Source organism: Sinohyriopsis cumingii, chromosome 14, assembly GCF_028554795.1.
Source record: "Sinohyriopsis cumingii isolate HCF-2022 chromosome 14, ASM2855479v2, whole genome shotgun sequence".
Taxonomy (NCBI): domain Eukaryota; kingdom Metazoa; phylum Mollusca; class Bivalvia; order Unionida; family Unionidae; genus Sinohyriopsis; species Sinohyriopsis cumingii.
Window position 1 is genome coordinate 4,760,425 of NC_142974.1, and position 18,192 is coordinate 4,778,616.

Sequence of the window (18,192 nt, forward strand, 5' to 3'; positions counted from 1 at the left end):
GTTGATAGATTCGTAATAAAAAGTATAGCCTTTCAGTAAAGTGGATTTTGTCATGGCAGTTGATGTTCTTTACACTACTTGTCATGCATCTTCACCAGCCAAGGTTCCAGTATTATAACCCTATCTACACCTTTACGTATTAAGCAGATATTTATGTGCTTCAGGCCTGTAAAATCATCGTATGCAGATGCAAGCCACTGCATGCTATCAGAATTAAGTCGTTTCAGATTTGAACACTGTTCCTACATGATCAAGACCAGGGGAGCACACAACTTGAATGGACTGATAAATAAGCAATTTTCCTCTGCCAGTCCGTGTTTGTACAAATATCTTTCACTCAAATACACCTTTAATGGCTTCCCTCTGGTACACAATCATATGTTTGATGTAAAACTAAAAAGTATCTTTGTTCAGTTAATTGTATCATCCGTTTTTGATCGATGTATAATGCACCACTGTTACATGCTAATGGTTAATTGGTATTACATAACAGAGGGATGCAGCTCATTAAATCCAGTTGATGTCACCTGAACAAAGCACTATAAAATCTGTTCTATCTGCTAAGGTGTAGATAGGGTTAAGATATCGGAACCTTGGCTTGCGAAGAGGCTTGTCCTAGCCTTTGTCAGGTGTTTTTATAGCACTCTGTGAAAATTTTCTTGATATTTATCTTGTGACCAATCTGACTCTTCATTTCTTGCTTTTCAGGAGTGGGAAGTCCTCAATACAGAAAGTAGTTTTTCACAAGGTCTCTCCAAATGAAACTCTTTTCTTAGAAAGCACAAACAAGATAGTCAAAGAAGGTACTGTATTCTTTAAAATCACGTGTACTGTTTGTCTTTCTCCCATTTTCAGTGCATTTATCACTAACTATGATGGAACACTATACTCCATGTATCATGTAACTTGGACAAAAAGATTATTTACCATGGAAAATCTTTGCATATCAAAAGGCACAAGTGCCAAATCTAGCAAGGATAGGATTGTGTTTAAGCATATTTCAATGTATCAAATGCCATCATGTCAAGTAAGTATTCGGAGAGTGCTTGGAGGTCAATAAGTTTTGAGGAGGTGATTATCATTTACAGTTGCTGTAATAAAAGGAATGTCCAAAGAATGTGAGAATTATAAACTTGTCTAATTCAGTGATAAAATAAAATATCAATTCAGATTTTGATTTATCTCATACTTGTGTTACAAGTATGTAAAACATATGTTTTTAGAATCTAGCACAGAATTATGGCACACATTTACTCCATGTACTTGTACAGTAATTTTGAATAAATTTGTGTGATACTCTTGATCTATTATTGATCATGTGCTGTACATTTTTCACACTGACAACATGACTTGTACAAATAATACTAACAGATGCCTTGCTTGGCGTTCAGCATTAAGAGGTTAGTGTTAGTCTGCCCGGTGTCAGGATAATGTGACTGGTGAGACGTTATGCTACATGTCTTCAGCACAATGCCTCAGTGCTAAACATCACAATAAACTGCCACGCTGCAGACATTGTAGTGATATGACTGAAAAATTGTTAAAGCCGTATTAAAAATCTAATCACACACACACAGACAACATTAAAAAAACATTTAACAGAGTTTCTGTTTTAGTGGTAATTGGTCATAAGCAAAAATGTCCACCAGAATATTATGTCCATATAAAGTGTTGATTGATAATGCCACATTGGATCCTATATGTACATGAATAAATGCCCTTTCATCCATGATTTTCAAGTGATGCTTTCTTTAAATTCAGCAGTGGATTATACTTTTTTGTAGAATGATGATTATTTTTACTCGCCAGGATCAAAATAAAGTGAACAATGAAGAACAGAAATGCAAATTTATAGACACTTTTCTTTCATGCGGTGACTTGGTGTATTGTACAAAAATTAACTCTGCTGTTTCAAAAGTTGCAGAACAGTTGTTAGTCTCATTTTCTTAGTGTTCCTATAGCACATAATTATTAAATGTGGTAATTGTTATTGAACACCAGATAATTGTAACAACCTCTTTTGTCCCAATCTTGCATGATTTATGTTGGGTTTTTGTTGGGGTGTGTGTTATCAAGTGTGCATTAATTTCTGCCACATGCTCAGACCACTTTTCTTTCATGGACATAAACAGTTGTATTTCAACAGCTGCTACAAAATGATTGCTTATTTATTGCTTTTCACTGGTATATTATCAATTATATAAAGAAAATATAAAACAAAATTGCTTGAATATAGACCAAATATGTAACAAAATAGCATGAACAACTGTTACAACTCTATTGATGCAAACTTAAGTAACAGAAAAGAAGCAAAACCAACATGTCTTGTACATCTTTAACAAACGATTTAATTATCAGTGATATAAATGAAAAGTGTGAGAGAAACTCAACAGTATTATTAATTGAATCGATGCTAGTCTTTATAAAAGTCCATGAAACTCCAAAATGGATGAAAAGTCCCATTAAAATTTGAAAACCAGAAATGTAATGGTCCTCTAAGAACTGTTGTGTTGTCCAGAATTCCTTCTAATAAGTTCTAACCGCTCCAGAATAATATTCTTGTCCAAATAATGAGCACTTTTTATCACCTGAACAGTACCAACAAAAATGTTTTTCCTCTCAAAATGTAGTTCAGCATAAAACACGTCTGCAGACTTACATCAGGAACACAAAATGTGTGACTAACTCCAGAAATCAGAATGAAACTGAAGGGCTGAATTTTATACACCCTATATTGTGACTTTACTTTCCAAAGACCATACACTATTGACTTTTGATGAACTAAGCATATTCACGTGACCTCATGCAGCCAGTGGGAAACCACAGAATTATTCTTGAAAATTTCTTATCCCATCAGTCAGTGATAAACTTGGCCATTTTATATCTTATTATTAAGATAATTATCACTAATTGTCAACAAATACGTAAATACATATTTACAAATACTATGTCTTACATTACTAAAATCACGTATTCCAAGCTGTACTAAAGATATTCTGTACACATTACAGCCACAAATACAAGTTATAAAAATTAGATAAAATCATGTACCAGAAGTTACAAAAAAATATAGATATACATAACAAATGCAAAATTGCATGAACGTAGATTGGTATGTAACAAAATTGCATGATCATAGATTGGTATGTAACAAAATTGCATGATTATGCTATACCAGTGTATGTTGTGAAGTGCATGTGCCATACTTTTAAACTTGAGCTTTATATATAGGTAGGAAATAAGTCATAATCTGTACTTCATTTTAATTTATTATACCTGAAAATGTCATGTTGTTTATGCTGTTACAGTGTAATGTGATACCTTGATGAATAAATGCTTTGATAACAACAACATATGAATTACATGGAATTTTAGCATCACTGTAAAGTCAAGGCAAAAAATGTGAATAATTGGAATTGTAGGGCACTCAGTAGAGGTTATTCTTTCCATGTAGTCCTCACTTAATTCTACATTCTGGTTTGCATGTTTTTGAATTATAAAAGACACCGTTGATCAGGGTCCCCGAGTGGTCTAAAGCGCTCTCCGTTACGGATCACTGCCATCTCACCTATGTCTGCGTGGGTTTGGGTCTCGGATTCAGCCAATGTGGGTGTGAGAAAGCTTGCCAGTAGCTTCTCATGGGTCGGTGGTTCTTTCCGGGGTTTTCCTGGGTTCTTTCTCCACCATTAATACTGGCCGCCAGGTATAGCCTATCGTGTGCTGAAAAATGGGTGTTAAACCTTACAAGAACAACAACACTGTTCCATCATTGTTCCATTCTGTACTACAAGAGCATTCTATGCATGGAAAAACAAAAGATCATGTCAATAGTTTCTGTATTGATACTAAGCACAACATTTAGAATCAAATGTAATTTCGATTGAACAAAAATTATAAAACTCCACTAATTTAAAATAAATTTCATTCAAGGCTTATAGGCTAAGCCATATGACACTTTTGAATTTAGCAGAGCTGAAATTTATTGTATATTTTCTCTGTCAAAGAAGGAAAATGCTCATCAGCTTATGAGAAGAAACTGTGTCTCAGATTGCCGTAAAATCATTTTGGCCAGCAACACATCGGTCCCTTTGTTTAGACATTGGTGTGAATTATGCAATCACATGTCTTAAAATAAACATGCAAGAAGTTATTAAATTTTGATTTTACTAGTTATTAATCATCATTTCATAAAAGTACCAAGTACGTATAGAAAAGGTCGATAAGAAATCATTTGAGTTAAGAAATGTGGGTTTTAACATGCACATTATCCACTAGTGTGCTTATTTTAGCTTTTTGCTCAAAATATCATGAAGGTTTTGTGTTCAAACATTTGCTGAAGGAAATATATCCCACTTACAGCTCTGCATTTCTCCTTCTGTACAAGCAACAATTGTTTTAAAAAGTGGATGGTCTTTATGTGTTACTGATTTTTTTTGTCCAGAAAATTTTCGTAGTTTTAATTTATGGCAATGGATGCACAATTTTGTAAAAAGCAGATTTGTCTTATTTATCTTTTTAAATGTGTCCAAAATAATTTAGTAAGTTATTATATCCCCCAATTATAGTACAGATAATTGCTACAGTTTGGGTTTTGATCTCTGTACATTGAAAATATTCAATAATTATATTTTTCTTTTGTTTCAGATGTCACCAATAGTTCCTTTGTTTGCTTTCAAATATGGGATCTCCCAGGGCATTTAGATTACTTTGATTCAACATTTGATGCAGAGAACATATTTGGAAGTTACGGAGCTCTGATATTTGTTATTGATGCTCAGGTATATATCCATTGCACATTGTGAACTTGCAAGATAACATACAGTACCCCATCATTATAACACTGTCCAGGAGATATAGCTTATACTGTCTTGTGGTGAAACTGTCTTATAATGGAATCGGGAGAAATTATTATTTTTTTCCCAACAGTGAAAAGTCTTTGAATTTGGAAATATTGACGAAAGTCTGGGGAAAACCCGGGAATTTTGCTTTACAACTTGATGTTTGAAACAATTGCACGATTTAGTCGTAACTGAAATGATCGTGAGTTATATTTATCAAATTCTAACGAGGATATTAGGAGGTTGTAGTATGGAGTATGGATCATTTGGGTGATTGCCATATATATATATATATATATATATATAATTGTTAAAACAATCCAAATGCTCAGTGGATTAGACTTGTCTGGTAGACTTTTTGTTTCACAGACAGTTCGATATCTGTATCGCTTTTTATATGAAAACCAGTCTAGAATCAAAAGAGGCCATCATGGTGGCCTTAAAGCATAGCCGCTTTGTGGATGGGCTAGCAAACTTAACCTTTGTTAAATCGAGTTATACCTGCATAAAATCAATATGGAAATTATTTATTTTCTCAGAAATTGCAAGCATTAAAATCGTTGTCTTTAATCTGCTGAAAGACGATAAAACTAATGTGTTGATGAAATTTGAGCTGGTACTAGTGATTTTAGTTGGTAGTCACACGAGCTCACGGAATCTCACAATCGTCATTTTCAAATATTGTAGAAAAAATTAAATGAAAGTCGTATACTGTTTGTAATTAAAAAAAATACAAAAACGACAGAGCACAAAATTCTCTATATTTATTTCAAGACCAACTTCCAAAGTTTTGTTGTATCACGTGACTACCAAGTTGGCATGTGCTCTTTCACGCAGGGAGCATACAAAGCAGGAAACAGACTACTCTTCTTGATGAGTCAGACTGGCCATGTTTCTTGTTGTTCTTGAAATAAATATGTTGAGAATTATATGTTCTTTCTGGTTTTTACAAAAGGTATCAGACTTTCTTTTAATATAATTTAAATTTTGTACAACATTAAAAGGGAGTTGATATATCACGTGACTATTGGACTTCCGATGTTGTGTGAGGGTTGTGATGTCATGTGACTTAACGTAAATGGCGAGTGCTGGTTCAGGTTTCATCTATGCCGAGTTTCATCTAGTTTGTCAGCGGATTAAAGACAACGATTATAATACTTGCCATTTTTGAGAAATAAATAATTTTCCTATTGATTTCATGCAGCTCCAAGTTGACATAACATAGTTTAAATTTGCTAGGCCCATTGGTAAGCTATCTTACGGTGGTGGCAGATTTCAAATTTTTGATATGTAATTGCTCTGAACCCATACTCCATCCCAAATATCCAGATGTGAAAAATGGGTTGGAATATTTGGAGGAAACCCGAATTAGAAAATTTCAAATTTCTGAGCTGAACTTTGGTGCGAAACTATTACACAGTGACATGTAGCTTGAAGCATTGGTTTCAGCTCTTAAATAGAACACAGGAGAAATGGAAAATTGTCATCCCTTTTATTACATATCAAGAAATGATAAGAGCCCATGTATCAATACAGGTTTTGGGACTGGTTTATTGAACTACAAGAAGACAATTTGATTTTACAGAAAATTCAGTTTATACAACACTATATGGTTTTGAAGGTCTTTTGTCAAAATTTAAACAATCCTTTTGTAAATGTCTTTAAATGATGGAATTTTTTAACCAAATCGTCTTGGTTGGTTGAAAAATTTTGTTTGAGATTTTATTGGCACACATTTATTCAGGGTTAAACTTTTTTCATTACAAGATAAGATTCTAATACTTTGCATTTATTGGTTTCTTTTCATACTGTGAAAATTTGTATTTAGAAAAGCATGGGGGCCATCCACTATACTGCCTCTATATGGCGTACATGATCCAGTCGTCCTGCGCGATATTGTCATTAGTGGGAACCTTACAGTATATTGCCTTGTAGTGAAACTGCCTTATAATGGAATACCTGATACAGTACTCCCTAATTACAACACTGTCCATTGGGCCATTTAGCATGTCACCCTATAGAGAAACCACCTAATCATGAAGTCCATAGTATATTAAATTCTACAACTGAATAATGAAAAGTGACGCATGACTGTACCCACCTTGTAACATAAACCAGTTGTAATGATAGGACTTGTAGTGATGTTTCATTATAAGACAACAATCTATTAATAAGATATAAATTATATACAAATTCAAGTTCAGTTTCTTTTGCTCTAAGGAAAAGTGAGCTTATGGTGTGCAATATTTGTATATTGTATTATCTGTCTTGCATTTTGCATTTGTCAACATTTATTACTTTAACTTTTTATCAAAAACTAAATGTGTGTGTGATTTGGATTTTTGATGTAGCTTTAAAATAAATTCAGTGATATCGCTACGGTGTCTGCAGTGTGCCAGTTTATAGTAATGTCTAGCACTGGTGCATTATGCTGCAGACATGTAGCATGATGTCCCACCCAGTCACATTATCTTGACACCAGTTCTAACACTAACCTCTTAATGCTGAGCGCCAAGCAAGGCAGCTGTTAGTACCATTTTTGTAAGTCTTTAGGATGACTCGGTTGGGGATCGAACCCACATCTGAGGCAGACATTCTAACCACTAGGCCAGTGGAGCAGTACCAAAAACAAAATAATGCAGTTTCAACTGCATTTGGCAGTGATCATCCTGGCATTAAGCCAAGACATCAGCCATTTGGGATATTTTGGAGTTAGGATTCTTGTGTGGAAATTATAACATTCCAAATTACACTGATAATATTCAAGAGCTTAATGGTGTTATTGGAAAATCTTGAACAGGAATTTTCAACATCAGTGCAAGGCAGGCATAAAATGACTGCTAATGTTTTTGGTTGGTACAGAGAATATTGTTTCTTAATATGAAAGTCTGTAGATAGCCAGAAACCATTTTGATTTTAAATAGGTGAAATATGTGAGACAACTGAAGAGAAAAAAAGATTTGGATAATTCATGATGAAAACCAGTGTTAATAATTATTGCTTTTGCCATATTGTTAATTAAATTCAAGGTTCTGGTTTTGTAGGAATAGATAAACAATTTATTCTCATTGCAAAATCTAATTCTCTTCTGACCTTCACACACAAATTCATGGAATTATTTTCTTTTTTTTGGGGATACTCTGGGTCATTGGTATCCATGCATGAAGCACTAGATTTTGTCTCTTTAAAAGACTGTTCCGTTGTTTCAATTTATTTTCAAAATTCCTGTGGATAATGATAAAAAGAAGCCAAAGTTGTATTCCCAATGATGAATGACTGTGTGTGTGTGTGTGTGTGTGTATTCGTACTATTTAATGAAGGTACTGCCTAGATTTTAAAAAAAAACAACAACACTTGCTTTGCTGAAAAGATCTCTTAAAAGTATTCAACCAGAAGTAGTTTACTGTGTCCAAACATTAGTTCTTGATTGACTTTGGTCGAGTTTTGTTGTTATGTCAGTAGGTAACTGGGAATTTGTGTTCTTTGAACTCATTTTTGTCTTAACATATTTGCTTCATTTTCAGGATGATTACATGGATGCTTTGCAGAAATTGCATGTGACCGTAACCAGGGTCTACAAAATCAATCCTGGCATAAAGTTTGAAGTTTTCATCCACAAAGTCGATGGCTTGTCAGATGATCATAAAATAGAAGCCCAACGAGACATCCATCAGAGAGCTTGTGATGACCTCATAGATGCTGGCTTAGAAAATGTTCATCTGAGGTGTGTGAGACAAAAGGCGTAATAGTTTTTGGTACACTTATTCATCTTTTTTCTTCTGGTGAATACATGATTACAGTCTAAGAATATTATCAACTTAGAAAAGAAGTTCTCTTCATGAGTAAAAGAAGTAGATAGATTTGTTATCTCCATACCGTAACAGAGGATGGCGAAGTACATAAACTTGCTATCTTTATCTGAGTTTTTAATGGACATGTACCCTCTGGTTTTAATGCCTGGAATTTAAAAATGGCCCATTTTTTATGTGCAGAAATTTTGACTTGTACATCTTATCGGCTCATGTAGGTTTGGGCTGGAATGTCAATCTAAATTACCCTTGATTCACTTCCAGCTTAATTTCTTGCCATGAGTACTCAGTCCATAACAAATTTACTGTAGAAGCCACTGATTGACATCTGCTCGACAATAGTTCAGATCTTGATGGCCAACATTATCGCACTAATGGAAGATGTACATTAACTAGGCAGAGCTAACAGTTCACTGAAGTCAGGGTTAGATTCAGCCAACTTATTTTGGATTGTTTTGAGATTATGTTTGAAGTTTATGATAGAGGAAGACAACAGTTGTGACATGAATGGACTGCCATTTGATCAGATATCAGCATTGGTATATTTGGTCATCAAATTATTATCAACTGGTCAGAACTGGAGCATATCCTTAGGGCTGCTCGCAAAGCCAGTTGTCACTGGAAGTAGACCAACTTAAATTGTTTTATTGGCAAGTTGCTCCATTTAGCGGGATGTTTAAAAGTTCTGAATCATTTATGACTTCACTGGATTCATTTTTGATAAAATGTCTGCATTTGTTTGATTGTGCTCAAAAATATAATCAGTTAAACAAAATGGAAATATGTGGCTTCTCGCAAGGGCATTTTCGGTGTGGGGTTGTGTTTTATTGGCAATTAATTAGCTTAAATCAGCAAAACGTTTATAATCTCGAACGTTTTAATTATGGATTATTCAGAATAAAATCAAATGGACATAACACACAGTGTATACATCTGAAGTTTAAAATCAAATGGACATAACACTCAGTGCATACATCTGAACTTTAAAATCAAATGGACATAACACTCAGTGCATACATCTGAACTTTAAAATCACAGTGGTGCAAAGAAGTATATTTTCTTTTCAGTCTTTGACTCGGAAACGACCTGATGTTGATGAATTTTCTGACACATTATTCTGATATACAAAGAAGCATGTGAAAGGAATTATATTTTTTTCTGATTATTGAATCCGCTGATGACTTTACTAGTACCAGAATTTCTCTTAAATTTGTCAGTTCTGAGGAGAAGAGTCAGTCTCAGAAATAAGTTAGAAAATTTAAGGAAGAGTGGAAAAGTGAACTGACAATTCTGTGATGTACATCACTGATATTTTGAATAATATATAATCTTCATAGTTGTATGGGTATATGTTTGCATATAAAATGATCTGAAAGTTCAGAATATAATAAAGTAGGACAACATTAAGGAGTGGACAGGCATGGGATTTGGAGATTCCCGACTGGCAGTAAAGAACAGGGAATGATGGAGATAATTGGCTGTAAAGTCAGCTGTGGTGCCTCAACAACTTTTTGTGTTGAGGGATTGATCATGATTATTAGGCCTTTAAAATAATCCTGTCTATTTCATACACAAAATATACATACAGTAACTTACTGTAAAGAGAAACACTTTTACAAAAATGTGTATTTTTCTTACAAAATATTGAAAAGGTTTTTCTCATTATTCAGCAGGAGACAATATATCTTAAACATTTTTTTCCACCAATAACGAGGAATCACAGCTATGGGCTCATGACTGTCCAAACAAATTGACTTGCAAGAGTTTAGTTTTGACTCTTGAGATTTTAATTTTGACTCCTTATATTTGGGGGTAAAGGGTCAACTGACTCTTCAGTTTGGAAATCTGTTGAGAACTCTGTTGATCCTTCCAGGTTACATATTGTTTGCATGAATTTATTAAATAGATAATATTTGTAAATTCAAGAAGAAAAAATGGTCAAATTAAAATAAACTGAATTTATACACATAAAAACTGTTATATGTGTCTGCTTGTTAGGGTGGCATGTCCAGGTGTGTCTGGCGGCCTTTTGAAGGTTTCTCTGATCATTGGGGCTTCATGTATGTCTAACAATTAGGACAGCATATTCAGGTCTAACAAATCATTGACGCACAAGGTATGTCTGATCATTAGGGTGAAACACATCCAGTTGGACAGGCTTGATATAACAGCTGTAGCTTTATAATTGTTCTCACAATGTCCCCTTAAATTTTTATTAATGAAAGGTGGTTGTATATCGTTACATTTTAATGCTGTTTCAATTGTTTGCCATTTTTTGAATTTCAGTTTTTACTTGACCAGTATTTATGACCACTCTATATTTGAGGCCTTCAGTAAAGTAGTGCAGAAATTGATTCCTCAGTTGCCAACATTGGAAAACCTACTCAACATTTTAATATCAGTAAGTATAATAAATTAAATTGTGTTCATTTAATTTGCAATTTTTTTATATCAGTATGCAGACATTACAAAACTTAATGATTTGATTGTAAGTCATTTTTATTTGGCCCTTAAAATATGGACTTCTACAATAAACACAAAAATTATGGAAATATTGTTGCAATAAAATTAGGATCCTGGCATGTCCATATTTGATTCTGGGTTTCATACTAGGTTCAGTGGAGTGAGCCTTTGAACCAGACGAATTTTACAGTAGTACATCAGATGCTTTTTAATTAAACATATTCTTTCATGCAAAATGTCTGTGTAAAGGGTGTCTCGTTGTTGATTACCTTAGGTTGGGGTGGGGTGCTCCCAGTATTATCTTTAATTATTACAGAAGACCCACCCTGGCTCGTTTTTGTTAGAAATTGAAGTAGTGATAGAGATGCAAATCTCTGAGCCCCCAGTCAGCGATGCTGACAGTTAAATTACTGAATACACAAAAGGTGAAATTGAAATGAACAACAAATTTGATGCCATTCAGTTACAGGTAATCATTCCTCAAATGAAATTCAATATTCAAAACCCTATCACTCGTCTTTCACTCAACCAAGTGATGGCCTATTTCATCATCTGACTTAGTGATAGATTTTCCTCCTGTCCTGTGTTTCTACTCATCTCTTGATCTGTAGTATTTCTTGACTGGTATTCAGTACCCCTTCAGTCCAACACCCACATTCTTCAACCTTCCACTTCCGTTCTCTCCTCTTGTCTCCCAGAGACTCTGGACCAACTGTACCAGGGTATTTCCCTTCTCTGTCTCCTACAACTCCTCCGGTCCCTAAAAGCTTCCTGTCCGAACACACACAAGGACATTAGTATATTCCTCTACTATCTAGCCTCACACTAAACAACAATCTATCATCATATAAGCCATTATCTTCTTTGGTCACGCATTCGTGCACATCAAAATACCCATACTTTCTGGTATGGTATACACGGTATCAACTGCTTATCATGCATGTATCAGTAGATTTCATCACATCGGTATATATAGATTCTCAATCTCATTATACAGAACATTATCATGTAATCAGATGCATTTGTGTACATTACACTTCAACAAGTGTACACAGATATCCACATATCCATGCGCTAATATATCCTTACACATTATACTCCTACAAAGTTTACACAAATAGTCCAGTACTCATTAACTAATGTTGCACACTGCAACCATTATACAAAGTTATAATTTAATTCAACATTTGCAAATCTAGAATATCACGTGAATAAATGCACTAGGTTACTACGAATTAACCAAATAGAGAATTACAATATTAATTCTTTACATAAACATTGCTCATATCTCAAAATATGCATGTAAAACTATACAAATGAATCAAACCCAACAAATGGTAATTCTACATACTAACGATTCTAGTAATGAAATATACATACTGCACATAAAGTACAATTACCTTGCCATAATAGATTGCGACAATCAAGCAAATATGTCACTGACCTTTCTGAAGCTCCTTTGTAATTCCCAGAATAACAATGTTTCCCTGCCAATTTCAAATGACGTCGGAGTAGCTTAGAACTTCCTTATGTAATTCCTGCAAGATGGTTTAGCGACTACTGACGTTTAGTTTCAAGACACTAGATTTAAACTTGCGATTCCAATGGTGGGCATGCCTTGCTCAATTCCGAGTGGATGTCAATTCATCCATGGTCTACATAATTAGCAGACATTGCCCCTCCCCAGCAGTCTGTCAAGGGTGGATTTATGACATTCAGTGTTCTTTTGATTCAACACCAGCAATTCCTGCCACTTACCTGTGAATTGCACACCGCCAAATAAGGCGCCAATAACAAGTTCGTATGACCATGTTATACACAACTGGCTTCTCCACGTCTTTTTTTATGTTGGCGTACACTCGCATCATTTATGAAGCGACTGATTAGCCTCATGGTCAAGCATATACATTTTGCAATCTGGCTGTTGTTCCTTATAACATGACAGTCTGCATGATCAAACTGTTGCTTATTACATTTTCTAAAATGGTATCCAACAAGCAATACTGTTCCAGACAAAAGCGACAATAACCCATGTAGACAGTTTTAATAGAAAGCACAGAGGAACAAAAAGGAATATTCAGATTCTTGTTGGAAAAAAGCAGCAAGGGAACAATTACATTTAATTGACAAAACGGGTTGTTTAGTACATCTCATTGCGGGCGGGAGAAATGGTTACTGTTGCCATACAAAATTTCAAGAACAGTCAAGGACTATGTCATGTTGGGGGATCCAAGAAATCATTCAACTCCATGGGCTTTGGATCTACAGTATGTGAAACTGTACTTCCGGTATCTGCCTAAGGTCTAAGTGTACTTCACATAATCTTTCACTTAATATAATTTTTACCAACTCTACATCAGTCTCAAGTCATACTTCTGAATTTTTTTAGTTCATCTTTTCCAGCTTTTTTGCAGTTCAGGATATTTTGTTTGCACCTTACGGAAATCTGGTTTAACTTAAGGAAACAAATTCACTGCCTTACTGAGGTATAGTTAGGTTTGGCAGGTCTGAATACGTTATCATTCTTACATTTTTGACCATTTAATTTGTATGCATGTTTTGATCTGAGTGCAGAAGTTTCTGTCTTTTACAAGTAATAATAATAATAGTACTTTATTTTTAGTATTTTAGGTCACCATCCCATATTACAGAATGAGTGATTTTCAAGCATATTTTCAAATGGAGCGGGGAATTTTCCTAAATATTTTAAGTTCTAGAACAGACCCTAAATGGCTTTGCATTGTAAAAAGTAATGAAGCTACATATCATTGTCAGGTTTTACTTTTACATCTGTGCAAAATAAATCCGGATTTATTTGGTGCATGGAATTTTAGTTGATAATGTAACCATGGAATCGCGTGCAAAATACACACAAAATACATGGATGCATGGAATGTAGAATTTAGAATATATCGCTGTCCAAATGCTATTTTGAACCCTTAGTACATGATCATTGTGCAATAATACATGTACATATTGACTGGGATCATTGCCTTTTGTCTCACATTGAAATCCAATCATACAAAAAGATAAATAAACAACCAGGCAGGTCAGATGTTCTTCACTGTGATGATATTGGTATAAGGTTTGCTGCATTTTATCTTGCAACATCACATTTGCATGTAAAAAATTTCTGATATTTTCCTACATATTTGGTAAAATATTCACATTCTTCACTAATGCCATTGTTGATCTTAGAAAATGCAGTATGAATTGATTATTATGTAGTTATCAAAGCATACAGATTCCTGCTGGTAGTATTTGACCACCAAATTTACACTGTGGTGGTGGCTTTATCCTCAGAAGGGAAGTAACCCACTGTGAGTATTCAGTTTTGAGTGGTTTTTGTGTGCGGGTAAGTATGCATTGATTTAGGTATGATTGGAATTAAACTTTATACATAATGCTTTTACCAAAACCAGTAAATGTCTAAACTGTGTTCTGGAAAAATTTGCATGCAGCAAAATTACACATTTTAATAAACAGGTGACCTCAGACCAACATATGACCACTCTGATTGACTAAGCATTTAGAATGTCCACCTTGGATGCGGGAGGTCATAGGTTCAAATCCCGGCCTAGTCTTACCAAGTACTTATAACAATGGTACTAGCAGCATTTGGTGCTCAGCATTAAGAGGTTAGAGTTAGGACTGGTTGGCATGGTGTCATGATAAGGTGACTGGGTTGGACAGGATGCCAAGACAAGCACCAGCTTGAAAGGAAAAAGGCTCTCATTGTGAAGGAAAAGAAATGATTGTACATTGAGCCAAATAAAATCAGTGATGACAAATGGAAGGCCAAAGAAATCTTTGCCAAAGCCATAAAAAGAGCTCGACTGGCACGTCAACAGGTTGTGTCCATTGGAGAAAAAGACAAGTGAATGTATGGGATTATTTGTATTTAGTTGATGTACTTGGGTGTTTATTTTATAGATTTGTTATGAAAAGAGAGAAGTATAATATATTTGCTTAATTATGATTTGAACACTGATAGTCACATGAAATAACTTCCACATCAATAGTACTGGAGAACAAATTCATGTGACTATAAATATTGTAAAATTATTGAAGTCAAGTTGAATATTATTGGTAAGTTTATTAGTTTTTCATTATTTTGGTTTATTTTATGATCATAAGTTGCATCAGGAGCAGTTTTTTATGAGTGTAAAATGCATTTTTGGACCCCCGGATTGGGGTCACTGCCTTGAGACCCCCATTGTGGGAAGACCCTCAAAGCCCCATAAAAATGTTTCAGCTTTTTTTTTAATGGAAGACCAAAATCATGTCTGGATATGGCTAAAGGATTGTTAAAGCTATGTTAAAAATCCAAAATGCACACATGCATTGTCTATCAGGATCAACACAGATTTGTAGGAGGTTTGATTTATTGGAGTTACTCACCATGTAACCATACTGATTTGCTAGCTTAGGATTCTATTCAGAGTGTCCATATTGATTTGCTAGCTTTGGATACTATCCCAAGTGAACATACTAATCTGCTAGCTGTGGATATTTTACCAAGTGACCATTTAGCAATTGGGTTCCGCCTTATAGTGTTTATCTGTTCTCAAAAACAAATTCATCATGTATCCCAGCATGCATTTGAATAATGCTCCAATCTAGATCTTCCAAATGGCGCAGAATCAAAATTAGGAAAGTCTTGTCACTTTCATTGGAAGCAGATACAGTAGTGTTACCACTGATAGGAAAGGTTGGTTGGAGAATGTAAAATATGTAAAAGATCTGAATCATTTTCCCCATCTTTTAGAGGGATGAATGTACAAACTGCACATGTTCCAGAGAAAACCAGAATTATTTTGTTTTACAAATGTTAGATTTTGTTGATAAAATTGTGCATTTTAAAAAAATTTCCATTCCTCACAATTGTTCACGGTTTGCAACCAGGTTAAAAAAAAATATTCAACCATATGAAATACTTCCTATATGCAGCAAGTTTCAAGTCAAGCTTGATTATTCTATTTCTAGAACTCGGGAATAGAAAAGGCTTTCCTCTTTGATGTAGTTAGCAAGATTTACATTGCCACGGACAGCTCACCTGTAGATATGCAGTCCTATGAACTCTGCTGTGATATGATCGACGTTGTAATTGATGTGTCATGTATTTATGGGTAAGTATTTTTGTTGTCCTGATATCATGTCAGTCACTGTGGGGGAACATTAAGGGTTTGACATTGTACAGATCCCATTGTCCATGACTGGTATAAATTTTGGGGGATTTGTGGACAAGTGGCCCAAAACACCCAAAAGACTATAAAAATAAGAAACCTCAAAAATCCGGAAAGACATACAGTCCAGTTCCATCATTTGTGGTATTAAAATGTGAAAATACTGAAATTCATAACAAAATGACTAACACTTAACTCCGAAGTTCCTGGTCATTAAGATGTTTGACATTTATTCACCAGCATGATGGTCAAACATCGTAATGGCCAAGCTTATACTGAATTAGATTTGATTGCAAATGGCTGCTTGAATATGATATGGCATTCATTCTGTTCAATCAAATGGGCCTATAGTAAAAAAAAAAAAAAATCTCCTGTGTAATGCCTAAATCATCATTTACCAGAATGATTGTATTATTAATCCCCATTTAAAAACAGAATATTATATTTCATTGCCACATTGGAGACGTATCTTACAAGAATATGCTAAACATTTGCAGGTGTTAGTTTGTTTCATTCTAATAAATTCTCCATGGGAATAGTAATTTTGATAAGCCCACCATAATGCAGATCATATCCTGTTACGATGTTGTCTGTCCAACCACACGGTACCTCAAGCTTGCCAGCTTCAGCAGTTACCCAAATTTGTGGTTGACTTGCACTTGGGATAATGATGAAACCTATCCATTTTGGCTTTAGAAGGTCATAGGTCATGGTCACTACAAAAGTAAAAAGATTTCCAAACAATAGTACAAGTTCTCAGTCACAAATATTGGAAACAAACTTTTTGGATGGCTTGCACTTGTGAGGCTGAAGTCTATTGGGGGATGGGTGGATAAATGTTCAAGTTCACTGACTGAAAGAAGAATAATGGTTTCTGCCCAGTAACAGGTTCTGCATGACATTCCAGGACCAAACTTGGTGGATAGCTTGCACTTGGGGTAAGGAATAATCCTATTGATTTATGGATTAAAAGGTAAAAAGTCATGGTGACTAAAATAGTGGGGAAAATTTGTTTCTGCACAATAACATGTTCTAGTCACATACTTATTTTATGGCCTGCTTTTGGGGTAAGAAAGAAGCCTATTTGATGTTGTGGTCAAAATATGAGGTTAATGTGACTCAAAGAAGAAAAATGGTTTCCTCATAAAATATTCAGTTATCATCCGTATACCTTCACCTAGGTTTTTGAATTACTTGCAAGACGAAAGGCTATTGATTTTTGGGGATAAGAAGTCGAAATGTGAATAACTGTGTGACTATGAACAAAAATGTTTGACACATACTAACTTTAATTCTTGGCCATATACCTTAACTAAAGTTTGTGGAGAGTTTGCTCTTGTGGTATGGAAGACGCCTGTAAATTGTATGGCTATAAGGTCAGTGATCAAGGTCATGATGCCTAAAATTATTGGGTTTTGCAGGATAATTTTGTTCTAGAGCTTCTTTCATCTATAGGTCAGGGGTCACAGTCATAATAAGTCAGATAAGAAAATATTAGTTTCTGCACAGTAACTTTAGTTCAAGACTGCATGCCTAGACCAAAGGTCTAGGACAATGAGACCCATTGGTTAGTAATTTCCTTAGTTAGCTACTGCTACGTTGACAAGTGTGGAACATGGGGTGATTGTATATGGTGCCATTTGTGGTACTTTTGTTGAGTCTACACTTTTGATGGAGAATATGCATTTGTATAAAGTGTTGTTGTTGAGGTGTTCTTTATTTCAAAGATTTCTTTGTATTTCTTTGTTTAGTTATGCCAGTTTTATTTGCTTTTATATTCTGCAAGTTCTACTTTACATTGGGTACCAATTTTTGTAAATTTCCATATTGCAACAAATGAAATATTTTAAGACCAATAAATGATTATCGTTTCCAGATTTTGGAATTTAAGTAGTG

At 34.6% G+C, this 18,192-nt stretch overlaps 1 protein-coding gene across 2 annotated transcripts in view; it reads left to right on the top strand.

Annotated features, from left to right (window-relative positions):
• The window catches only part of LOC149783128 (uncharacterized), a 49,524-nt gene that overhangs the window by 6,666 nt on the left and 24,666 nt on the right, over positions 1-18,192 (top strand). For both annotated transcript variants that reach the window (XM_089931352.1, XM_089931353.1), the window contains exons 3-7: positions 709-803; positions 4,645-4,778; positions 8,363-8,562; positions 10,934-11,048; positions 16,097-16,239. In XM_089931352.1, coding sequence (XP_089787478.1) covers positions 709-803; positions 4,645-4,778; positions 8,363-8,562; positions 10,934-11,048; positions 16,097-16,239 — 687 coding nt within the window. The remainder of the gene's footprint in view (positions 1-708; positions 804-4,644; positions 4,779-8,362; positions 8,563-10,933; positions 11,049-16,096; positions 16,240-18,192) is intronic.